At 49.0% G+C, this 25,533-nt stretch overlaps 1 protein-coding gene across 4 annotated transcripts in view; it reads left to right on the top strand.

Moving 5' to 3' along the window:
• Znf831 (zinc finger protein 831) overlaps positions 1–25,533 on the top strand; it is an 87,515-nt gene that overhangs the window by 21,146 nt on the left and 40,836 nt on the right. For 2 of the 4 annotated variants that reach the window (XM_027946354.3, XM_027946355.3), the window contains exons 2-4: positions 1,327–5,069; positions 5,765–5,904; positions 23,119–23,255. In XM_027946354.3, coding sequence (XP_027802155.2) covers positions 1,362–5,069; positions 5,765–5,904; positions 23,119–23,255 — 3,985 coding nt within the window. In that variant the 5' untranslated portion in view covers positions 1,327–1,361. Of the gene's footprint in view, positions 1–1,281; positions 5,070–5,764; positions 5,905–23,118; positions 23,256–23,691; positions 24,203–25,533 lie in introns of those variants that run through there. The other 2 variants (XM_027946356.3, XM_071608955.1) reach the window with 2 other exon arrangements.

Raw genomic sequence — 25,533 nt, 5'->3', positions numbered from 1 at the left:
TGTCTTCTCTTCAGAGTCTTATAGTTTGAGATCTTTCTTTAGGCCTATGATCCATTTTGAATGAATCTTTGCATATGGCCCCAGGTGGAGGTGACTTTGCTCTTTCGCATGTAGACACCCAGTGGTAGTATCTTTCTTGTTAATAGAATTCACCTAGTTGTAAGCTTATATAATTTGGCTTCTAATTAGGGCTGTGTTTGACAACTGGCTTGCAAGATCTCTGAAAAATGAACCACTGACTCTGTTGAGCTCATGCTGGTGTTAGCTGGCCCACCCAGTGGCCACGTCCAACACATGTTGCTCAGACAATCTTCCTGGTAAAGGCTGGAATTGGGAGGTTTTCTTGAGGAGCTGAGCTGGAGATCAAGTGCTTGTGGGGCTCCCGGGGAGTAGACTGCCCCTCGAGCATCCTCCAGCCACCATCCCTGTACACCTAGCTTTCCCTCGGTGGTTTAAGAGCAGAGTTAGCCCCTCTGATTCCTTTCCCTGGTGTTTGCTCAGCTGCTCCTTCTGCTTAGAGGGAGTTGATTCTGTCCCATCTGGATCTCGAAGTGTTTTGGAAGCTCCCTCCACCTTTTAGCCTTTTCGGGAGGCTGAGGAGTGCTCCTTTTCCCGGCATGTTGCCAGGTCAAACACAGGGTGCCCAGTTATGTTTGAATTTCAGGTCAACAGTCCAATTTTCAGTACAAGCATGAACCATGGAGATACTTACACTAAGAGTAATTCTTAGGCATATTTGGGACATACTCATTATGCATTGTTCACCTGAAATTCAAATATAACTGAGAGTCCTATGCTTCTGTTTGGGAGATCTGGCAAGCCTCCACGATGGCCCACTTTTCTCCTTGTTGTCTTCATCTTATATCAAAGGCTCAGAGCCCCTGTGGGGGAAGGGCCTGATTCCCCGTCCATTTTACAGATCTGGAAATTGAGCCCTGGGTAAGTCACGCAACTTAATGACTGTGGATGTCGAGGACCTTGACTTCTCTCTCATGAAACTGGCTCATTTTCCGAGTGTCTCCTCTGCGTGGACACTGTGCCAGTGCCAGGGGGTGATGGTGACCAGCCACCATGGGCCTAAAGAGGGCAAAAATTGGGGGTCCCTTGGAAATGTTAAATAAGATCCAGGCTTCAGAGAGACCAGGTTGATGACCCCTGTGCCATGTGTTGGTGGCATGATGGGACTGCTCTTTCCTACCAGGGGACAAGAGTACTTGGGGACTGTGGTCAGGGTTCAAAGGGGTAAGAAATGCCCGTGGGGTTAGGGAGGGCTTACTGATGGAGAGAAGAGAGGTTCCCATGGTAAAGTGTGGTTGTCACCCACAGGTTGCCCAACATCCCGGCCCACTCAGAGATGTGGAATGGAGGCTCCAGAGTCCAACTGTTCTGCCCCAGCTGCCAGGGACCAGCCAGCTCCTGCACCTGGGCCCCCAGGGCCCCCAGCTGGGCAGGCCTCACCTCACCTGACTCTGAGTCCTGTCATCTTGCCACCAGAGCAGGGCCTGCCCTCCACCGTGCTCCTGAAGGCCCTCCCCATTCCACTGTACCACACGGTGCCTCCTGGAGGCCTCCAGCCACGAGCCCCTCTAGTGACAGGCAGTCTGGATGGGAGCAGTGTGCCCTTCATCCTCAGTCCCCTGCTCCAGCCTGAAGGGCCTGGCCCCACCCAGGCAGGCAAGCCAGCTGCCCCAACACTGACAGTGAACATTGTGGGTGCCCTGCCTGTCCTGTCCCCAGGCCTGGGGCCCACACTGGGCAGCCCAGGAAAGTCACGGAATGCCGGCAGGTACCTCTGCCCACACTGTGGCCGGGACTGCCTGAAGCCCAGTGTTTTGGAGAAGCACATCAGGTCCCACACGGGTGAGAGGCCCTTCCCGTGTGCCACCTGCCATATCGCCTTCAAGACCCAGAGTAACCTCTATAAGCACAGGCGGACACAGACTCATCTCAACAACTCCCGGCTATCCCTGGAGTCTGACGGGGGTGGGAGCAGCCTCCCAGAGGAGGGGGACAGGGTTGGAGATCTCTCCACAGCAGATGGCAGCGGGGAGAGTCGGAACCAGAGGATGGGTGAAGGAGCACCAGAAACACCCCTCTCCCCAGATGCCCCTCTGTCCCTTGTTGCCAAGAACCAAGGTGTGAAGGCGGAAGCTGCTTCCTGTCCAGGGTCCACACTTGCCCACAGAGAGACCTCTCTGGACTCCACCCAGATGGCGTCACCTGGGATCTTGCTGGCCAGCATGCAGCCCCCGCGGAAGCTGCCAGAACTGAAGTCGTGCTCCCTGCAACGGCAGCAGGAGGCTTCCTCCGAGAAGCCCTGGGAAGCCAAGGTCCCGGAGGGCCGACTGAGGAAGTGCGAGAGTACTGATTCAGGCTACCTGTCCCGCTCGGACAGTGCCGAGCAGCCGCCTGTCCCCTCCAGCCCCTTGCACAGCCTGTCGGAGCACAGCGCCGAGTCCGAGGGGGAGGGAGGCCTGGGCACGGGGTCTGGGGGCACCAGGGCTGAGCCGGGAGTGCCAGGGAGCAGCCTGGAGCTGGAGAAGAAGCGGCTGGAGGAGCGCATCGCCCAGCTCATCTCGCACAACCAGGCAGTGGTGGACGACCCCCAGCTGGACCACGTGCGGCCCCGCAAGACCGTCCTGTCCAAGCAGGGCAGCATTGACCTGCCCATGCCCTACACCTACAAGGACTCCTTCCACTTTGATATCCGGGCCCTGGAGCCTGGCCGCAGGAGGGCGGCCCTCAGCCCCGCCCACTCTACCTTCACCCCTCTGGACAAGTTACGGCCCCTCTTCTTCCACTCTGTCCCCACTCAGCTGTCCACCACTGTGGAATATGTCCCCATCACGAGGAGCAATTCACTGCCTTTTGTTGAGGGCTCCAGGACATGGCCGGAGCCGCGGGCCCTGAAGGATGCCTGCCCCAGGACACAGAAGCCCCTGAGCCCCAGGCCCACCCCAGCCCGGCTGGGCTGCCGCTCTGGGCTGACCTTGGCAGATGTCCCCAGTGGCCACCCCCGGGCCCTGGTCAGACAGGCTGCCGTGGAAGACGTGCCATGTGCCCTTGCTGGAGACACCCCGGCCCTCACGGAGGACCCTGGTGGAAAGAGAACCGTCACAGCCGCAGGGGCAAGCTGGAAGGGCAGAGTGACCAGTAAGAAGGGTGGCCAGCGGAAGCTGAAGATGTTCTCCCAGGAGAAGTGGCAGATGTATGGGCACGAGACGTTCAGGAAGCTCTACCAGAAAGTGAAAAGCAGCCACCAGGGAGGCCAGAAAGCCAGGGAGGTGAGAGTGGGCTGTGGGACAGACCCGGCCCTTCCTGCCCAGGAGGAGGCAGTGGGGGGTGAGAGCACAGTTCCATCCCAAGACAGCAGGACTCCCATCCTTGAGGGTATTTCTGCAGAGGCCAAGCCAGAGTCTTGGGGAAGTCTGCCAGCCCCTGAGGGCTCCTTGGAGACTGAGCCTCCTAAGCAGAGAAAGGCAGAAGCCAGAGTAGGAGGCAGTGACCAGCCCAGGGCAGCGTCTTCCCCAACCCTCAGTAGCAGAGGATCACCCCATTCAGGCAACAGGAGCCCTCTGCTTCCTCCAAATGAGGGGCTAGAAACAGGATGGCAGCTGCCTCCAGCACCTGGGCCACTCCAAGGAGGTGACCTAGGAGTGCCCAGGCTGGCTTTGCCAGCTTCCAAAGTGGAAGGGGGCATTCCGGGTGCGGGAGGCATGCAGGAGACTGGTCCTTGCACCCAACTTGTCCTGAGACGGCCCAGTGGTAACTCTGGGGAGCCCTGGCCTGCAGAGGACAAGCATCCCTCAGAAAGGAAGAAGCTGAAGGTGGATGAGCAGGGGCCCCTGGAGCAGCCAGGACCCCTGGGAGCAGAGACCCCTGGTGGTCCCGTGCAGGCTTCCTCCGTGCCATGTCAGAAGCAGGATGGTGACCATGGGGAGATGCCAGGGGGGACACATGGGAGTGCCCATCTGGTGGCTGAAGCCCTGGACTCTTCTGATGCCTCCTCAACTGCTCCTGTTGCTTCCCCAAGCTGGGCAGGGCCAGGGGACAAGGAGCCCACATCGCTTGCTGCTGCTAAGGACCGGGGCCACCACTCCCAGCTGGGTACTCCACCTCAGGCTCCTGGTGTCCTTGCTGCTCTGGCAGAGGGCGCCTTTCCCCCCAAGTACCTTCTTAAGGTACCTCAGGGAGAGATCCCCTCGGCACTGCTTGCCACCCAGAGGCCACAGCAGGGTCAAGACTCTCTCTGCACAATTGGGCCACCTGAGGAACAAGCATCCCTTGTTGGACCAGGACTGGGGACACCCTGGTCCCTCAGCACAGGCTCAGGCCCAACCTCAGGTGGGGCAGATGGCATTCTGGAGCACCCCAGCTGGTCCAGGCCAAGAGATGGAGGACAAGAGTCTCAGATGGGAAGGGAGAAGAGAGAAGGGACAGACAGCAGAGTGCCAGCAGCCAGGGAATCTCCTGGCTCAACCACAGGGCCCCCCTGGGAAATGACCTCCTTCCCGGACACCCCCTCGTGTGATGCCCACGTGGCCCAGGATGCAGGAAGTGAGGTGCACGCCATTCATCGTCTTTGCATGGGCAGTACATTGGCAAGGTCCAGGACATCTGAGGGTGTCCTGAATCTGTGGACTCCCAGTGGGGACCTGGGGGGCCCTCATGAGCATGCCCCAGAAGGCCTTTCTTCAGAGCCACCGGCACTACGCACCCCCTGCTGCTCCCTGCAGCCTGGTTCCTTCCTCAGGGCTCTCACCAGGCCCCAGGGTATGTCTCTGAGCCAGCCAGAAGGGGCCCTGTCACTTCACTTAGGGACGCCCAGGAGCTGTGGGGCCCAGAGCCCCTTCCCCTCGCTGAGAGCTGAGCCCCGGCTCACATGGTGCTGCTTGAGCCGCAGCCTGCCTCTGCCCATGGAGCAGAAGGAGAAGGCCGCTTCAGTGTACCAGGCTCTCCACTTCCCTGGGGGCAGGCTCCAAGATGCAGGTCCTGACGCCCTGCCCGTGAGCAACCGAGGAAGGACCAGGAGGAGCCCTGGAGGAGGAGAGCTGGTGCAGACACCTCAGGTAACTCCCAGTTTCGCCTGGGCTGGGGGCTGACGGCATGCTCCATAGACAGGGTCTCTAAAGAGAAGGGTGGGGGTGAAGCAGGCCCTGTCCCTCCTGCAGCAGCGCTGTCCATGATAATATCTTGGCCTGCTCCCAAGGGAGGTGGGGCTGCCACATACAGGGCAGGAAAGAATAAAGCCCCCAGTGCAAGCAAAACAAAAGAAAGTCATAAAAAGATAAATTTCAAAGTGAAGAACCACTATACTGGAGACTGCAGGCTTGCAGCCAGCTCTCCTGCCTTCTGGGTGGAGCCTGGGGTGGGGGGTGGCATCTTTGTCACCCTGAGGGTGCAGGTCAAGGAGAAACATGTTGGAACTGAGGAGATCCAAGGTCCAGTCTGGCTCTTCTCCTTCCCATCGGTGTGAGGGTCCTGAGGAGAGGGACTCAGGAGGGAAATGGGCCCTGGTGGCCCCAGGCTCCATGTGAAGCTGGACTTTCCTCTGTGGAGTCAGCCCCGGTGGGTTCTGGAAGATGTGTTCAGGCACACCCTGCCATCACCTTGTTGAGTCCCCATATAAGTTAGGCCATTTGTCCATGTAGCATTTCTGTGTTTCATGTCCATGGACAGACGTCCATCTGCAGAGAGAACCCCTGAGGGCTGCCCATCACGAGGGCTTTGAGTAATGTCATGCCAACATGCCTGGTATTTTCAGCTCTCCAACCCAGTAGTCCCAGGGATGAGGTCCCAGGACCAGCCATCTGATCCAGAAAGGAAGAAAGGACTGTTTCGCAGGAGGGTGAAGACATTTCGTGGGAACAGCAAGCAGAAAAGGCTGAAGATCAACCCCAAAAGGTAGGACTAGGGCCTCCTCCATGCTTTCCGCACACACCCGAAGTACAACACAGTTAAGCTCAAGGAGAACTTGACATGGGACTCAGAGAGCATCTCTGTGCTCCGAGAAAGAGCTCCAGCTTCACAGGGCATGGAGCTGCACAGTTGAAGGACTGAGTTGTCCTCCCAGCAGCCCATATACTTTGCCATCTGTATGGTTTTCAGTGGTGACTTTCTAAGACCAGGAATATAGCAAATATCTGAGATAACTGGGTTGGATACACTTCCATCCAATTTAAGTCCTGAAGAGAAAGCATGTTAATTATTTATAGCTTTTATTGCTTTCTAAAAAATTATGCAAACAATGTATGGCCTTTGCAGAAAAATTAGAAAATAAAGGTAAGCAAAGGGAAGACAATAAAACAACCTAGTTTTCTGCCCTGGGAGCTAATTGCTGCTCATGTTTGGGAGTATGCCCCCAGCCTTCTCTTTGAGGCATATCCTTGCACACACCCACCAATGCAAGCCCGAGGATGGCAGGTTCTAAGACCACTCTTCCCTCATCTCATTATTTGGTCATCTTGCTCCTTTGCTCAAAATCCTTCCCATTCCATACAAGGTAAAAAGAAAGCTCTCTGCCAACCCTAATCCCCTACTATGTCCACCCCCTGAGCCTTCCTGGGCTCATTGCCCCATGATCTCCTTTTCTCCCATTCCATGTGACCAGGTCGACCTCTGCCCTTACTTATTCTCGAAGCCACCCTCTGAACCAGGACCCTAATATCTGTATGACAGGTCCCTCCCTTGAATGCTCTGGGCCTTCTCTGATCTAACCAAACCCAACCCCCAGTCTATGTGCTCCTCAGCGGTGACTCCAGCTCCTAACTCTCCCCCATTTCTGCTGGAACCCTCAGGGGCTGGAGTGCTCAACTCCTTCCAGTCATCTGCAGGACCATGAACTGGAGCTGATCCAGGCACAGTGGCTCTGTGCACTCATGCCTTCTCCCTAGTCCTCCTCGCCACACCCCGAACTCTAGGAGACAGGCTCATCATTAGCCTCACTTTCTCAAGAGGAAACCACGACTCAGAGAGGTCTGATTTGAGCTTGCCAGTTGCCTGTTTTCTGGAATTTTCTTGCAGTGCTAAGTAGAACCCAACAGCTCTGGGGAGGGCCTCAGATTCTCTATTGCTAAAGGGTGATGAAGGTGACACCGTCCCTGGAGCCTGCTAAGAGGATGGAATCTCCATGCTATGCCAATTCACGTCCTGTCCTCCCCAATGTCCATCATTTTTTGGACACATCCTTTATTCCGTGGGTCATTCAGGCTCTTGTGATAGAAGCCCAAATCAGAGTGGCCCAAACAACAGAAGGCCCATTGCCTTGTGACACAGGCTTCCAGGCCTAACCATGAGCCCTGACCTAAATGGGTGGACTGAGGAGGGGCAGTCCCCCAAGGGAAGATTTGGATGCTGTCCTCAGAGGAAGGGGATGTGCATGCTGATGGACTGGAGTAGCTGCCTGTGGGTTCCGGGATCTCTGGGATGCTGGCACCTGGTTGTTACTCTCCTTGGCTTCTCACTAACATCTGAGTGACACTGACAAGCCCAAAGTCTCAGGCAGCAGCAGGAATGCAGAAGATGTGAGGAGAGGAAGCGGGGGAGGGGTCTCCTGGATGGTTGTTCCTTCCCAAGACTTCAACCCATCGATTCCACAGTCAGTGTGCCCCTGCCAGCTGCCCACATGTGGATGCTCCAGGGGGACTTCCAAAAGAAGGCTGGGAAGCCCCACACTGGTGCCCCCAGAGGCCTGGAGATGTCTCTCCAGGATGCCTGGCAGAGCCAGAAGCAGCTGTGGGGCCAAATGCTGTGTAAGAACCTCATTAGGCCAGTTCTGACACTTTTTAGCCACATAGTAAAAATCTAGTTTCACCAAAAATCTGGATTTCTCACTCCTTTTGACTGTTAGAAGCTCTGAAGACACCAGAGCTGCCTCTTGCATGGTGACAGCTGGCTGGGGCTGAGCACTGGCCACCCTTGATGGGAGAGAGCTGTGCTTTCCAGCTTGCCGCAATCCCCACCTCTCCCCACTGTCATCTCAGTTACATTGTCTACCTGGCCCTCATAGGCATTTGGGTTTGCAGATCTTGCTCTAACAGTTGGCTTTGTGGGAGAGGGAGGTCCTCAGCAAGAGCCTGTGGAGGAAACACGAAGGGACAGGGTACAGTGGCACAAGGAGGTTTGAGTGAGGACCTAGAGCTCCATCTGGCAGCCCCCGAGTATGTGGAATGAGGATGGAGATTTTTGTATCTACCAAACATTATTGGTTAATCTTGAGTCACTCACCTCTATTCCTTTATTGGCTCGTGACTGTCCTTTCATTTAATTCCAGTTTGGGGGCCATCGTGCTTGCTGGTTCCCCTACTTCTACTAGCCTGCCCACCTCTGGCTCCTTGCCTGCTGCCCCGCCCTGTCTCAGCAGCATAGCTGTGCCTGGGCGGCTCCCTTCTGCTCTCCTACCATTGTCTGGCTGGATTTCCTTCCAGCATCCCACTGTCTTCGTTGGCCTGTTTGGATACCCACTAGCCAGTTCCCAACAGAGCGTGAGCCTTTGTGTCCCCGGCACTCAGAGCAGTGACCGGCACTAGAGACTGTTAGATATTATTGTGTGTTCAGTATTCATTGAACTTGGTGAATAAGGATTGAGAGCTACCCGAGTTCTCTATTGCTATGTAACAAATTACTGTAAGACTCAGTGGCTTTGAACAAGAAAGCCTTGTGATTTCTCAAAATTTCTGTAGGCTGAGGATTTAGGAGTGGCTTAGTTGGTGTTTCTGGTGTGGGGTCCCTCATGGAGGATGCAGTCAAGGTTCCCACTAGGTCTGCAGGCTTCTGAAATCTTGATGGGGGCTGGAGGACTCATTTTCGACTGGCTCCCCCATGGTGCTGGTTACCGGCAGGAGGCCTCAGTCTCCCACCCCACGTGTATTCTCTCCATGGATAGCTGGGGCATCCTTCCAGCATGATGACCAGCTGCTTAGAGCAAAGATCAGAGAGGGCATAGCGAAGCCACAGGGCCTTGGAAGTCACATTTCTGCTGTTTCTGCAATATCCTATTTGTAACCCAGGCCAACCCTATTCCTCATAGGAGGGAAGTGACAACCAGAAGGAGTTGGGGACCATCTTGGAGTGTACAAAGTAGGATATGGTTCCTTCTCTCAAGGTGCTCCTGGTCCAGGAAGGGAGTGAGGGATGGAGGTAAATGGAAACAACCATGAAATAAAGCAGGCTGGGGTAAGAGGAGAACTGTGGGTCCCAAAGTGAGCTGGCTACAGAGACATGAATTCCAGTCTTAAGCAGATGGCCCCATGTGCAGGCCAATGTTTTATATTCTTCACATATAATAATTAACCCATTTAATTCTGAAAACAGCCTCGTTGGGGTGTGCAGAAGGCAGAATTCTAAGATGGTCCCTAAGATTACCACCGCCTAGTGGGCACACACTGAATCACCCTCTTCTTGGGTATGGGTACATCTAAACTAACCAGAGAGGGTGTGAAGATCAGAAGTAGAAGAGATCCGAAAACCTGGAAGTGCAGTTGTTGCTCTCCTGTTGCTTTGAAGGAGCAAAGAAGCCTGTTGGTGGAAATGGCGGGTGGCCTCAGAAAGCCGGGGCAGCCCCCCTCTGATGGTCAGCAAGAAGATGAGGACTTCGTTCTCACAGCTGCAGCTGAGCAGGTTGTTCTAATAGTCAGGGAGCATACAAGGTGACCTTGAGCTCTGGGAAGGCATGTGGCCTGGCTAACCTCTGATTTTAGCCTTGTTGTATCCTGAGCAGAGAATGCAAATAAGCTGGGCGCAGACACCTGAACTTCAGGAGCTGAGAGGTCATGGGTGATGCTGTGTGTGGCTGGATTTGTGGTAGCATGTCATGCAACACAGGGAACTAAACACACAGCTGCCATGTTCACCTCTGAGAACGGAGACCCAGAAAGTGGAGGGACATGCATTGAGGCCACACAGCTAGTTAGGGCAAGCTAGCCCTCAGGCCAAAGCACTGGCATGGGAGTTGGATTGAAGAGGCTCCTAGTGAAGATGCCTCCAGGTTGGAGTAGGGACCCTTCACTCAGGCCTGTTATGTGGTAACGACTAGGTTCACTGCTGTTTATTTTTCAGTTAAAAGGTGGAACCAATGTAGATTGATGATGCCGTCATTGTGCAGGTGGGGAAGTGAGGCCCAGAGAGAAGGACAGGCTTGTCAAGGGTCCTGCTGTGAGCCCAAATCTGGGGCATGTGTCCACACCCCTCAAGACTATTGTTTTGCAGCTCTAACACCAGCAAGAAAGGGAGACCTCAGGGCAGAAGGAGTGGGTAGGGATGACTGTCTCAGGCAGAGGCTGCCACACTGGCTCCCAGTGAGGCCAGAACCCTCAGACAGGCATGAGGTGGCCTGGGCTGCTGGCCTGATCTCACAGGGAGCGCTGTGCTACCTGGCAGCACCTGGCAGGTCATCCACCTTGAAGCAGATGAAGAAAGCACCAATTCTGTGGTCTTCCTTCCAACAACTTTGGACATTTGGAGCAGATTGTAAGAAGTTTTTTCTTGTTTGTGATTCTTAAAAAGTTTCTCTGGCAGAGAGATTTCCATTGTTCATCCTACAGATAAAGAGCTGTGTGGTTCAGAGGATACGCTGGTTTCTATGACAAGTTACAAGTCACCACTTTGTGGCTTAAAATGGCACCCATTTATTATCTCAGAGGCCTGGGCATGGTTCAGTTGGGTCCTCTGCTGCAGTCCTACAAGGCCCGCATCGAAATGTGGACTGGGCCATGCTCTCATTTGCAGGCCCGACTGGGAAGGTTGTAATCCCAAACTCCCTCAAATTGTGGGCAGAGGTTGCAGTTCTGAGGCATGGGGTTCACAGCAGCTTGCTTCTTAAAGATCAGCAGCAGAGACAGAAGGTCTTTGCAGCCTCAGGTCTCTGATCTCTGAACCCATTGCCGAAGGGCTCCCCAGAGTAGGCAAAGCCCTCCCAGGGACTTTAATTACAGCAAATTGATAAGGGACTTTCATTACATCAGCCAGGTACCTTCACCTTTGCCATCTTTTATAGGCATCGAGTCACAGCTTCTCCCACCCTTGAGGAGAGCAAGGAGAGGAGATCATACAAGATGAAGTGTCTGCCACAGTGGCCTCCTCAAGCTCACATAGCTAGCGGAGAGAGGATCATGCCCAAGTGTCTCTATCCTTGCCACTCAGAAGCAATGCTGAGACTTATGATGTTAATGTCTGGACAGGGCCCGGGAGATGGCCCTGGGTGAGGGGAAATGGTTCTTTACACACCTCTCCCAAGGTGCTGGTTCTGTCTCACTTGGCCTGTGCAGATGTGACCAGGGAGCTGCTGTTGTTGGACTCCCAGAAGCCTCAAGGGTCATCAGGTTTCTGGTGATGGAATTGCCTGGATGTCAGAGCCTCTCAGAGAAATGGCTGTCCTTCAGAGGGCCTGGAGCTGGGGCCCAGTTCTGGGTGGTAGCGTTGGGATGATGCTGAAAGGGCCCCTCATCTGCCAGTGTGTCACACTCGTGCTCAAGGCCACACAAGGAGTAGCTCAGTTCTGCTCCTCAGAGGGGCTCTGCGTGTTGAAGCCAACCCAAACCCACTTTTAACATGGTAGTTTATGGCTGATTTGTAAAGAAGTCAAGAGTGACGCAGGAGTTGTTTCATATGCATTGACTTTGTGGATGACCACACAGGAATATTTTCCTGATGAAGTATGGGGCCTCTTTGTACACCTGCTTGCTTGTCTGGGTTAGTTTTCTATTGCTGATATAACACATCGCCAGACATAGGGTGTTGTTTTAATGACAAACATTCAGTAATTACTTTAGAGTTCTGAGGGCCAATATTCCAGCATGGAGATTGCCGGATCCAAGTTGGGGTGTCACAGGCTGCACCCTTCTGGAACCTCTGGGGGAGAATTGTGTCTGTTGGCTTGGGTTGGGTACAGGATTCAGCCTCTCTGCTGGTAGCTCAGGTCTTCCTTCTTGTGCTTCAACCTCCCCGCAGACACAATCCTCTGCCTCTTTTTTCATTGATAAGCCCTCATGTGATTACCTAGATTAGGCTCAACTGGAAAATCCGGGATAATCACCAGTGTGAGGTCAGTGTCCTTTAAACACACCTGTAAATTCCCTGTTGCCATATAAGGTCATGTATTCATAGGTCTGGGGACTAGGACATGGACACCTTTGTGGGGGCATTATTCTGTCTGTCACTCTATCTATCCATCTACCACCCCCATGTCTACAGGTATCTATCTACCCATCTCCCTATATCTATCATCTATCAATTATCTGTCTGTATCTCACCTACGTATCATCTATTTATCCAATATCTATCAATTATCTATCATCTAGGATTCTGCCTATCATCTATCAATCATCTGTCACTTGTGAATCCAGCTATCACCTGTCTATCATCTGAGTATCTGCCTATGTCCATCAATCACCTCTCCATCACCTATGGATGCGCCTATCGCCGATCAGTCATGGTCTGCCACTTGCATTCTCTCCTCAGAGAGTGAAAGAACCTGTGTCTTGGGTCTGCGTATCTATGTGTCTGCCATTTCTGCTTCAGTTGTCTTAATTTCTATGGAAAATGAAATCCTGCAGCAGAGATTTCCCAGTGGGCCAGAGCTCATGAATGATAAAATTCATGCATCAGAGTATCTGTTCTCTTTTCCTTTTTTTTTTTTTGAAAAATAAAAAATATGGGGAAATTTAGAAAGAAAAAATACCAAACTTCTGGCAAATGATAAAAACAAAATTAACAAACATTAACATCATTTCACATTTTCCTCCAAGCCTTAAAATAAAATAAATGAAACATTACCACAGGTATTATATATAATATAATAAGTAAATAAAAAATTGAATATAAATAAATAAATCATTACCATATGCATTATATATAATATGTAGAAAAGGAAAATAAAATCAAAAAAATAATGAGGTAGTTTCTGTACTTCACTCAAATCGTGTCAATCCATGATTTCATATGTCATCTAGAAAGTGATGTATTCATCACCACCTAGAGCGTTGCTTTTGTGCATTTGAAGCACATCATAAACCTGCAGCAGTTAGGATCCATCAGCCTGACTTTCTAGCTCAGCATTATGCTTTTGAAGATCCTATGGTGTGAGGACACACAGGCCACCCTCCACTTGTCTTCGCTGGGGATTTTCACCCCTAGGGTGAGGTCCATCACTGCTCATTGGAGTTCATTGTTGTCAGGTTTTGATGACAGGCATGCTTCACAGGATCCTACATATGCCTCAGATTTGTACGGGCTCTTTGCCTGTTGGAGACACTAGGTAGGTTTCCTGTGTGTCCACTGTGATGCGCTTGTCTGTACTCCGCATCTCACCCTCTCACTCTGTTCTGAACTTGAGACCTTCCTTCTGGGAATGTTTCCTTCTGCCTAAAGCATATCACTTAGGGTTTCTTGAGGTGAGAAAGCACTCTCTGTTTTTATTAGCTTGAAAATACATTTATTTCATCGTTGTTGAAAAATATTTCTGCTGCTCACAGTTCCGGGGTGACTGAGCTTCATCTGGGCACATCAAAGCCGTCATGGTGTGGCCCCTGGTTTCCATTTGGTATTGGAGGAGTCAGCTATTACTCAGCTCTCAGCCACGTCTCTGCTTTTCAAAGTCTTTTCTCTCTGGCCACTTTTAAGATCTTCTTTTAATCTTTGGTGTTCCACAGTTTTACTTTGATGTGTATAGGTGTACATGGCTTTTTATGTATTCCATTAGGAATCCAGGGAGCTTTTACGGTTTGTGAATTCATATCTCACTAGAAAAGTCTCAGCTGTCAGTCTTCAAACACTGTCACCCCCCCACCCCCCATTCTCTTTCCTCTGTTTCTGAAGCATTGAAATAATGTATCTTAGACTTTATCTTTCATCTATCTCTCTTTTACTTTTATCAACTTTATTTCTTTCTGCTATAATCTGGATACTTTGTTCAGAAGTATCTTTGAAATTTTGCTAGTGTTCTTAATCTACTGAATTACTTTTTGTAAAGTTTTATTGAAATATAATTGAGGAAAAAGAAATATAATTGAGTTTTAATAAATTGCACCTATTTAAAGCATACAGCTTACTAAGTTTCGACACATGTATACACCTGAGAAACTAAAAATACTATCAAGATAATGGACATACCCATTCCCTCCCAAAGTCTCCTCTTCCCCTTTGTAATTCTTCCCTCTTGCCCACCGGCTGCCTCCCATCCTCAGTAACAACTGATATACTTTTTGTCATTATAGATTAGTTTGTTTTTCTAGACTTTATAGAAATGGGAATACATACATACATATGTATACACTGTATACTGTTCTTCTGTTTTGGCCTCATGGTTTTCAGTCGGCATGATTATTGTGAGACTTGTCATGTTGTTGAGTATGTCATTCCTTTGTTTTATCAAACAGTGTGCCACTGGGAGGACATGCCACAGTTTGTTCATTCACTTGTTGGCAGACATTGGTTTGTTTCAGTTTGGGACTGATACAAAGGAAACTCTGCATGCCCATATTCAGATTGTATAAGCACACCTGCTCTAACCTCTCTGGAGGAAGCTCCTGACCCTGGACTGGCTGGGCCACATGGCAGGGGCACCGTTCCCTTTTCCTGGCACATGTGAGGCCCTAGGTTCCATCCCCTGCTCTGCAATAAATAAATAAATAAATAAAATAAAGAAGCAGAAGAAGCTGCCAAATTGATTTCCAAAGAGGCTGTGTACTTTCCATATTTGCACTGGCAGTGTGTGAAGGAGAGTGCCAGCTTCTTCACATCCCTGGTGATGCTTAGCATGGCCATTCTTTACAGTTTCAGTCATTTAAATAGGTGTGTAGCAGTAGCGCCTTATACTTAGAATTTGCTGACGATATTGCGCACCGTTTCGTGTGCTGATTTACCATTTGTCTATCTTCTTTGGTAAAGTCTTTGTTCAAATCTTTTTCCCATTTAAAAAATGAGTTGTTTATTTTTTTACTGTTGGTTTTGAGAATTCTTTATATATTCTAAGTCCTTTCCCAGTCATGTGATTTGAAACTGTTTTCTTCCTGTGCATGGCTTGTCTTTTCCTCTCCTTAACAGTGTTAAAGAAGTTGCATGCATCTTTAATTTGGATAAAATTATTTTTTGTTGATTTGCTTTCAGTGCCCTGACTAAAAATGTGTGTCTAACCACGGTCACTTCTCCTGTTTCCTTCTAATGCTTTGTACTTTTAGGCTTTATATTTAGGCCTATGATCCATTTTCATCTATTTTATATAATTCTTAAGATGTCAGATGGATTGTTTCAGCACCATTTGTTGATCTATTTGTCCATTTTAATGTGAATACCATGCTGCCTGGACTAGGCCACCTGATTTTAAGACTTATTATGATGCTAAAGTAGTCAGGACAGTGTGGTATTTGCATCAGAATAGACCAAGATCAATGGGATAGAATAGAGAGTAGGGAAAGGAACCACAAGTATTTGGTCAATTGAATTTTCATAAAGGTTTAAAGAGGAGTGGTGGGGACACACCTGCTCTTTCCAACAAATGCTGCTGGACCTAGATAGCTTCCCCACCAATGAGTGGGGCCTCCGAGGCGTACCTCACCTGCTCCTCTCCTTTCAGGGACTGCTCCAAAGCCACTGGCCACCAGTTTATGCAGTATTTTATTTGGGGTGGTGAGCAGACTGCCATCATGCATCTTAAGCCCAAGTCACCCCAGCCTCTATTGCAACAGCCTCTTAATTGACACCCCTGCTTCTATTGTTCTACTGAGTTTTAAATTCAGTTGTTAGTGGATAGTATGCTTTATTTCCAGAAATTTCCATTATTTTCAAATCTGCTTGTCAATTCTGATCTCTTAGTCTTTACTCTTATTTTCAATTTCTTTTTTTAAACACACTTACTATTGTGCGTTTGTTAATGCCTACATGTGGCATCTCCCCACGTGGGGCTCGGCTTTATGTATCAGCTTCCTCTTAAGGTAACTTGGTTCTTTGTCTGTTTGAGGGTTTTTGAACTGTGAGCTGATGTTTTTGGAACTTTGACACTGGGTTGAAGATAGATTTCTGCGGTAAATATTTGTTTTGCTTCTGCTAGGTGCCTGGGGGCCCTACCAGACGCCACTTTAAATGAAATTCCTGGCTTTAGATTTTTTCCTGTCTTCTGTGCCTTGTGAATTCAGTTGCAAGCCCACGTGCGGCTGTTTTATCCTTCTGAAATCAACAAGAGAGTCTTCTCTCCTGCACTCAGTTGAAGGTCTGAGTTGGGAGTGTTTTTGAGGTCTGTTGGGCAGGCAGTGGGGTGGCAGTATTTAGCCCTAGTTTACCCATGGGTTGGCGAGGACCTTCAGAGGGCTCAGCTCTAAGCAGGAACGGAGGTTGTCTTCTACTCTACTCTCACCTGGGCACATTCTGGGCTGATGATAGACAAATGCCCTCCAAGAGAAGGCGAGCTTGCCCATCCAGGTCTCAGTTTTCCCTTTACCTTCTATAAAAATATTTTTTAAAAAATCAATGCATTTAGATGTTTACAAAATTTTTACAATTTAATCTGCATTTTCATTTGTTTTCAATAGAAGGGTGAACGTGGGGGTGATATTCAATCTGAGTACTTAGCTCACTCTACTGTTGGAAATGGAATTCTTTTTAAAATCTTGCCTATGATTCTTTTGTCATTAAGAAGTTGTGTTGTTTGGTTTCCTTTTTTTTTTTTTGACTGAATCTCACTCTGATGCCCATGTTGGCCTCCAACTCCTGGGGCTGACCTTGTCTCCCCGTGTCAGTGTGTATGTACATCACCACGCCTGGCAAGAAGTCCTGCACCTCGATGTATTCACAGGGACTGGCCTTTTCCCTTGTAACTGTTAGTTTGGGGTCTTACTTAAGAAATCTCTCCTTACTCTCAATCTCCCTAAATCACAAATATACAAATATATTCTCTTCTGTTTTCTTATATGAGTATATATGCATTCACACACACACACACACACACTTGACTAATATATATATAATTTTATATATATAACAACTATGGATTGTGGGTCAACCATGACTTTTGATCTATTTTTACATGTCTTCAAAAGGCATGGTTTTCTGTTTTTAAGAGGACATATACATAGGCGCACACACATATATGTGTGTGTATATATATATATATATATATATATATATATATATATGAATACGAATTTGTACAGAGATCCTACGTGGCCTACTAACTCTAAAATATTTATCTGGAATTTGCTTGAAAAGCTTGTAGACCCTGCTTGAGGCTACTTCCCCTCATGTATTTGTCACATTTTGGCTTCCCGTTTATACTTGGAGTTTATTTTAAGGCCTTCCATTCTGTTTCATTTATCTCTTTGTCTTTTGCCAATTCCAAATACCACACTGTAATGAAAATGGCTGTTTTCGTTAATGAAACTACATGAGTTAAAGGAAGGGGATTAGAAAATGCAGGGTACATTTTCAGAGTGGAAATGGAAAATTCATACTTGGATTCCTAATTGCCCTGACATTCACTAGAGGCATAGAGATTCAGAGTGCTCACAAAATGCGTTTGCCTTGCCCCAAGCAAGCGCTGGACCATGGAATTGGATTTTATTGATTAATTTGTAACTGTGTACAGTGCCGTACGAAGCATGAAACACTCAGAGATTTGTTCCCGGAAGCTTCCAGCAAATGGAACAATGAGCTGTGGCGCCCCAGGTGAAGGGAAATGAGCACGGGGGTGGCTGGAGGTTGTGTGGGAGAAGGGCACACTGCAACCCTGAACACCCAGTTGTCACCAAAGGGAGCATGATGGGGAGAAGCCAGGCCCCAAGCACAGGTCTGTGTGGTGGGTTTCCTCCCAGAGAGAAGTCTGTCTGTCTGAGCCCAGGGCCTGTTCTTAATCATGGCACCATTTCCTTGTCGATGAGCCTGCACACTTGACAACGAGAGCACAGCCTCCGAGGTGATGTGAACTGAGGCCAGCCCTGCAGACATGGCCTCAGTTCACGTGGCCTCTCCACCTGTGGCTGTGTCCTGTGTCCTGCTGGCTGTACAGCCCAGGTGCTGCTGTGTGGGTGCAGGGGCTGGGTTGTGCACCCTCTACTCCACTCCTTGGCTTTTGTTGACCCCGTGGAGTCCAGAGAGGAAGCGAGAGGGTGAGAACACCAGCTTTCCCCAGAGCACATGCGTGTGAGTCAGGCCTGTGTCCCACCACGCCTTCCATCTGCCCTCCCTAGAGAGTAGGGTAGCAGCATGGCAAATAGATTTTAGCCAGTTCCAAGTTCCCAATAGAAGCCTCACTTACCTCCTTTCTTGAATTTCCCACTGAACTCCAGTCAAAATCGATGTCCCTGACCTGGCGAGCCTGGCTGACTAGGCTTCAGGCCTCTGCTGGGCTGACCGGGCAAGAAGGCTCGTTCCTGCTCCGTGTCCATGAGGCCTGTGAACAGAGGCGACTACTGGGCTCCGGAGGGCCTGTCACATAGGCTCCATCCGAGACCTAAAGGGACACAGTGGGCAGAGGCGAGAGGAGCCAACAAGTCGAATTTAAAATCTTGGACCTTAAGTGGCAGCTTATTAAAAAAGACTTAGGTTACTAAAGAGCTCAAAGTGGCAAATTAGACATAAACACAAACCTGCATTGATCTTAAAGCAGTGAGATAATGTGAGAAGCAGAAGGGACTCCATGGTGCAGTCTCACCAGAGGAAGTAGGGAGTTCACATTGCAACACCTGAGGCTGGGTTCCTGGGACCTAGGCCAGGGGGCTCTTAGGAGGCCTGGGAGGTGTGAGGAGGCAAACCTGGGTGAGTTTGAGGAACAAAGGCCTGATCCCGTGGGAACTTGGGCACGAATTGCACCAGGCCAGCTTCTTGCTCAGAGGTAAAGAGCTGATCCATTAAGTCCTACAACAGTTGGTCAATCAATGGCTTAGAGTCTTCCATACAAACTCCCCTAGGGGTAACACTGGCTCACACTGGCCAAGACAATCCTTTTGAGGCAGGGGCAAATATGTCCCCTGGACAACAGGGGGACAGATGTGCAGCCTGGGGAAGGTGTCTGATGGGCCACCAGCATTAGCCACGCCTTGGGAGTCTTGCTTGATTGTTGATGAAGGCCACTGTGCAGAAGTTGCCTGGCCAGGCTGAGGTCCCCAGCGGTTGCACAGAGAGCCTTCTGAGAGAATCCAGAAGAGAAAAAAAAGACCCTGTCTGAGTTGAACCAAAATACTGCTTAGAAAATAACACCAAGGTTCACCTTGCTCTCCCCAAGGGCAAAAGGAAGCAAATTCCACCTTGACTTGATGTAAATTCAGGGTGGAACTCTCCACCTTGATTTGATATGGATTCAGGTGGGACTATCCCTGCAATCTCCAGTTACTCTGACTGAGCTGAGTCCCTGTGGCTCAAACTATGTCATTTTTTTTCAAATGATTTTTCATATTTACTTTTTAAAAATTTGTTCTAATTAGTTATTCATGACGGTAGAATGCAGTTTGACACATCATACATAAATGGAGCATAACTTCTCATTCCTCTGGTTGCACATGATGTACAATCACATCAGTTATGTAGTCATATATGTATATGGGTAATAATGTCTGATTCATTCTACTCTCCTTCTTACCCCATATCCCCTCCCCTCCCTTTACTCCCCTCTACCTAATCCAAAATAACTCTATTCTTCCCTACCCCACCCTCTTTATTGTGAGTTAGCATCCGCCTATCAAGAAAACATTCGTTCTTTGGGTTTTTGAGATTGGCTTATTTCACTTAACAGGCAAATGCCATTATTTCATTCTTCTTTAAGGCCAAGTAATATCCTATTGTGTATACATACCACATTTTCTTTATCCATTCATCTATTGAAGGACACCTAGTTTGGTTCCATAGTTTAGCTATTGTGGGTTGAGCTGCTATATACATTGATGTGGCTGTGTCACTGCAGTATGCTGATTTTTAAGTCCTTTGGGTATAAACCAAGGAGTGAGATAATTGGGTCAAATAGTGGCTCCATTCCAAGTTATTTTCTGAGGCATCTCCATACTGCTTTCCATAGTGGTTGCACCAATTTGCAGTCCCACCAGCAATATCTGAGTTTACCTTTTCCCCCACATCCTCGCCTACATTTGTGGTTGCTTGTATTCTTGATAATTGCCATTATGACTGGAGTGAGATGAAATCTTAGAGCAGTTTTAATTTGCATTTCTCTAATAGCTAGAGAGGTTTAACATTTTTTTCATATATTTGTTGATCTATTGTGTTTCTTCTTCTGTGAACATTTCAGTTCCTTTGCCCATTTATTGACTGGATTATTTGTTTTTTGGGGGGTGTTAAGTTTTTTGAGTTCTTTACATATTCTGGAGATTCATGCTCTATCTGAGGTGCAGGTGGTAAAGGTTTTTCTCCCGTTCTGTAGCCTCTCTCTTCACGTTATTGATTATTTCCTTTGCTGAGAAGGAGCTTCTTAGTTTCGCGTTCCTATACATCAGTGATGATTTAGGAAAATTAGAAAACTCTACCATTCACAATAACCTCAAAAAATAAAATAAAATAAAATAAAATACTTGGGAATCAATCTAACAAAAGAGGTGAAAGACCTCTACAATGAAAACTACAGAATACTAAAGAAAGAAATCAATAAAGACCTCAGAAGATGAAAAGATCTCCCTTGTTCTTGGATAGGTAGAATTAATATTGTCAAAATGGCCATAGTAGCAAAAGCACAATACAGATTTAATGAAATTCCTATTAAAATCCCAGTAACATTTCTTATAGAAATTGAAAAAGCAATCATGAAATTAATTTGGAAAAACAAGAGACCCAGAGTAGCCACAGCAATCCTTAGTGAGAAAAGTGAAGCAGGAGGCATCACAACACCAGACCTTAAATTACACTACACAGCCACAGTAACAAAAACAGCATGGTATTGGCACAAAGACAGACATGTAGACCAATGGTACAGTGTGTAAGACATAGACACAAACCCACATAAATACAGTCATTTCATTCTAGAAAAAGGTGCTAAGGGGCTGGGGTTATGGCTCAGGGGTAGAGCTCTTGCCTCACGTGCATTAGGCACTGGAATTGATCCTCATCACCACATAAAAATAAATAAATAAAGATATTGTGTTCATCTACAACTAAAAAAATATTTAAAAAGAAAAGAAAAGAAAGGAAAGAAAAAGTGCCAAAAACACTCACTGGAGAAAATATAGCCTATTCAACAAACAGTGTTGGGAAAATTGGAAATCCATATGTAATAAAATGAAATTCAACCTCTATCTCTCACCCTGCATAAAACTCAATTCAAAGTGGATCAAAGACTCAGGCACCAGAACAGACATCCTACACTTAATAGAAGAAAAAATAGGTCCAAATCTTCACCATGTTGGCCTAGGATCTGACTTTCTTAACAAGACTCCTAAAGTGCAGGAAGTAAAATCAAGAATCAACAAATGGGGTCATCATTATACAAAATACACATATGAAGACTTGAATTTGGTTGTCAACATGCCTTATATACAAACAGAGATATGAAACATTATGGTATATATGTGTATTAAGAATTGTAATGCAAAAAAAAGAGTACATGTATAATGGTATAATTTGGCGTGAACATACTTTATATACAGAGTTATGAAAAATTGTGCTGTATATGTGTAATAAGGAGTATAATGCATTCCACTATTGTCATGTAATAATAATAATAAAAAAAGAATCAACAAATGGGATAGATTCAAACCAAACTGTGTCATTCTTTAATACCCGCAGGAATGTGGCAGTCACCTGCTGACTCAGGCAAAGGTGACTTACAGCACTGAATTCTCTGCACATGACTCACCTCCCTTTCTCCGTTTGTCTCTGCACCACTTTGAAATCACTCTTTACTCATCCCTGCCGAAACCCCAGTTGGATTAGGCTTTGTGATTAACCTCTCCTCCCAATCTGGCTCAGAGAGATCTTTCTGGAACCTGTGGTCTTGACCAGCAGGGAAGCCTGCTTCAAAGAAGGAGCTAAATGCCCTGGGTAGTAACAGTTCCTGCCCCAGGAAGGGAAGACAAGCTTGTCCCATAGAAACCATGCAAGTCTGGACACAAAGCCTCTCTCTCATTGTTGCTGCCAGGAAAAGCCAACACACAAGACACATTCTGCATATCTTATTTAACATTCTACAGGCAGCCCTGGGGATCAGGAGACTGTGGCCACATCCAGGCAGCAGCTCAGATAAACAAAGGCAAGTGGCCATGCAGGTTTCCTCACCTTCTCCCTAGCAGGTTCTGAGAACCATGGGAGTCTAATTCTTGTGAACTGAGACTTGTAAACAAAGTGGGTTCTTGTATTTGACCAGGGAGCTCGAAGCAGTACACAGATCTTTCAAAAGAGCTTAGTGCACATGGCAGATACTCTTCTCAGTTCCTTTGCCTGCAAGATGGGGTGCTTGACTAGATGGTATGTTATAGGGTTGCACATTGCTTTAAGTAGATTATTGTGAGCCTGTATCCTAATAAGTACATATTTGTTCATTTGCAAATTATGCAAACATTTTCCTCTATATCACGATACATAGCGTGCATCTCAGAAGTCTTGTTCCAGTGGGAATGATGAGGTTCAGAGGAGGGTAAGTGTGAGTAGAAGCCCTGGATTCTCACACCTTCTCCCTCTGGGAGGTGAATACTTTGTTTGGGGGACCACAAGATCACATAATCCAGAAGAGCTCCTCCTCATGGACCTCTACACGTGTGCTGTCCATTGTGGTAGTCACTGCCACTTGTGTCTATTTAAATTAATTAAAATGACAAAATTTAAAGCCTGATTTCTCAGACACACTGACTACATGTTAAATGCTCAACAGCCACAGGATTTAGTGGCCATGACACTGGTCAATGCAGATTACAGAACATCTTCATGGGGGGTCTGTTCAGCAAGAAGGGAGGCCACCAGTTCAGGGCTTCCTCATAGCAGCTGACCTTCCCAAAGTCTGACTCAGCGATGTGGGAGCTTCATGAAGCACTATATGGCTTAGTCCCTCCTGTGTCCTGGGTGGGGATGAGGGCTGCGGGTAGCAGGGTTGCTCCAAGCTGACCAGCGAGAGTCCAGCTGAGTTTTCCCAGGGTTGTCCCTGACTTGTGGGGCACATGCTCTCCAGGCTGGTTCCTGCACGTGTGCTTCTCTGTCCTGCAGGTACGAAGGGAATTTCTGGCAGAGCCGTGCTCCCTCGAGAACCAGCAGACTGCGTAAGCCCCCATGGGTGCCAAGAAGAAGTTGTCCCCGTCTCCGACTGGAGGGGCCAGAGCCACATGGGATCCTCAAGAACTCAGGTAAAGCTCCCCTTGGAAGTGAACCCAGATTGGACAGATGGCTGGAATGTAGGGTGCATGGCAGCTAGCCCAGCTCTAGCAGGGACAGTGTCAAAGTGGATGTCTGTGAGATAATGAGAGGGACCGTGAGGAGACAGAGCCTCCCACACTGAGCAGTCCATGCACATCCTGGAGTCAGGTCCTTACTGAGCAGAGTCCCTCCAGAGCCTGGGACAACAGGAACCAGACATCTGAGTGGTTCTGTGAGAGCCACTGCTGAGATGATCGCCTGGGAGGCAGGGAGAGCTGCCCTCCCCACGCCCAGAAGGAAAGTACGGGAGCTCTGGAGGCTGCTTCCTGGAAGGGGCTTTTCTAAGCTGCAAAGGCTGAGAACCAGGGCAAGTCACTTACCTTCTCTGGACCCCTGTGTCCCCTCCCTTTCCCCTCTTCCCAGCAGTAATGAGCCCAGCCTGGGCCTTGCTTGCCGAGGGTTAACTGAGAAGATGAAGACCATTTGTGAGAGGCTGCAGGCCCCATCTGGCCAGCGGTGACTGCATTACCATCCTTCTGTGACTGATGTTTACCTCTTTGGTTCAAAGCCTGCCCCGGGACCATGTCTGAAGACTGAGGTTTTTGGTCTTGGGGACGTGTGTGGAGCACCTTCTCTTCCACTTTTGGGCAGCTCCAATGGCCCCTGCAGGCAGAGGGCACTTGCTCCCCTTCCTTCCTCCATTCGTCAGCCCCCCAAACCCTCTGTGGTGGTGGAGGATGAAGACCAATGTTTTGTTACCCAGAATTTAAATCAAGGCAGGTGTTTGCTCTAGTAGTTGGATGGAGAGTTGTAAAGGCAAAAGATATGTTTTAAGGAATGTGAAGGTCCTTATTCCCATGGGGAATAGGGTGAGGGGAGGTGGAAGTGCACTCAAGGTGCCCAGTGCTGCTCTTTCTCGCCCTCATCTGCATCGTGTTGCTCCTTATTCCATGGCGCTCACACTGGGCTCTGCCTGGTGACCCCTACCCCAACCAAGGAAATGCCTCAAGGCCAAATGCTGCTCTGCACACCAGCCCCAGACTGCAGGCTCCCACACCAAGCGCCAAAGAACACAGTGCAACTCTTTGCTTTGTCACGGGGCCTTCCTGTGACTGTGGCAGGTGACATCAGTGTCACCTCTGTGCTTTCTAGACACTATGCGTGCCCACTTCCCTCTCTCTCAGAGCCTTTTCCACCTGTACCTACCACTGGGCATCCAGGTGCAGCCTGGCACTCTGAATGGTAGGTCACAGCTCAGAGCCCCTGGAAGGTGAGGAGTTGGGTGGGACTTCTGGGGCATGGGTGCCCCATGTGTGAGGGGAGCCCCATGGGTATCATGGTCCCGTGGCGAGCTCCTTGATTTTTGTCTCCATGGACCCTGCCTTCACCTCTCTTCCATCAAGTCCAGTTCTTGAATCTTCTGTTAGGCGGGTGTGGAACTATAGTGACAGCTGTGACAGGTCACCTGCTGAGGCACTGGCAGGGTGGCAGGCACAGCTCTGTAGGTCAGGGAGGTTTCCAGTGGGTCCCAGTGTGGATCTCATTGGACCATCTGGCACTCTGCCAGTTGACCCAAATGATGGAAGTCCCCCACCAACTAGCTCCCTTCCCAGCACCTTAAAGACAGCTTCATCCAGGAAACTCCTGCGGCCTCTGTTTCCATTTTTGGGCTCTTCACTGTGCCCCTGAAGGGGAAGGGAAGAAGATAATCCCTGCTCTGATGAATGGGATGGTGGGTGAAGCCAGGAGAACCAACTGACTCTCCTTTGCTCCCATCTTACTGGGAATGACATTGTGGCCAGTCAGCTTCCATGTGGGGTCTCTGACGGTATGGCATTGTCCCCTGTCCAGTGCCTCAGCCATACAATCAGAGACCAATGCCTCCTGTGACTCACTGAGAGGTCAGGGGAGCTGTGTAACTTATGCTGAGTGCAGTGCCCAGTGTGACGCTTGATAATAAGGGTCTTTGCTATTCATTGGAGGACCAGGCCACTTGTGGGCGTGTTAGGGGAGAGACACGCAGGGGAAGTTCTCTTTGGGGACAGGGGGCTTCTTCTGGAAAGCTGGGTGTGGGAGAACAAGGCAGGGGCTTTCTAGACGGGGATGGGACAAACGCAGGCTCATGGCCAGAGGGGAGGATTCTAGGGAGGACTCTGGGGAGGGAAGGGGGAGTGTGAGGCCCTGTGCAACGGGCAGCAGCTACTGGGCATTTCTACTGGGGTTCTTAGGTTGCTGTAAGAAATCACCATACACCTGGTGGCTTGAAGC

Source organism: Marmota flaviventris, chromosome 2, assembly GCF_047511675.1.
Source record: "Marmota flaviventris isolate mMarFla1 chromosome 2, mMarFla1.hap1, whole genome shotgun sequence".
Lineage (NCBI taxonomy): Eukaryota > Metazoa > Chordata > Mammalia > Rodentia > Sciuridae > Marmota > Marmota flaviventris.
Note: the sequence above shows the minus strand (reverse complement) of the source record. Positions and strands in the feature narration are given on the sequence as shown.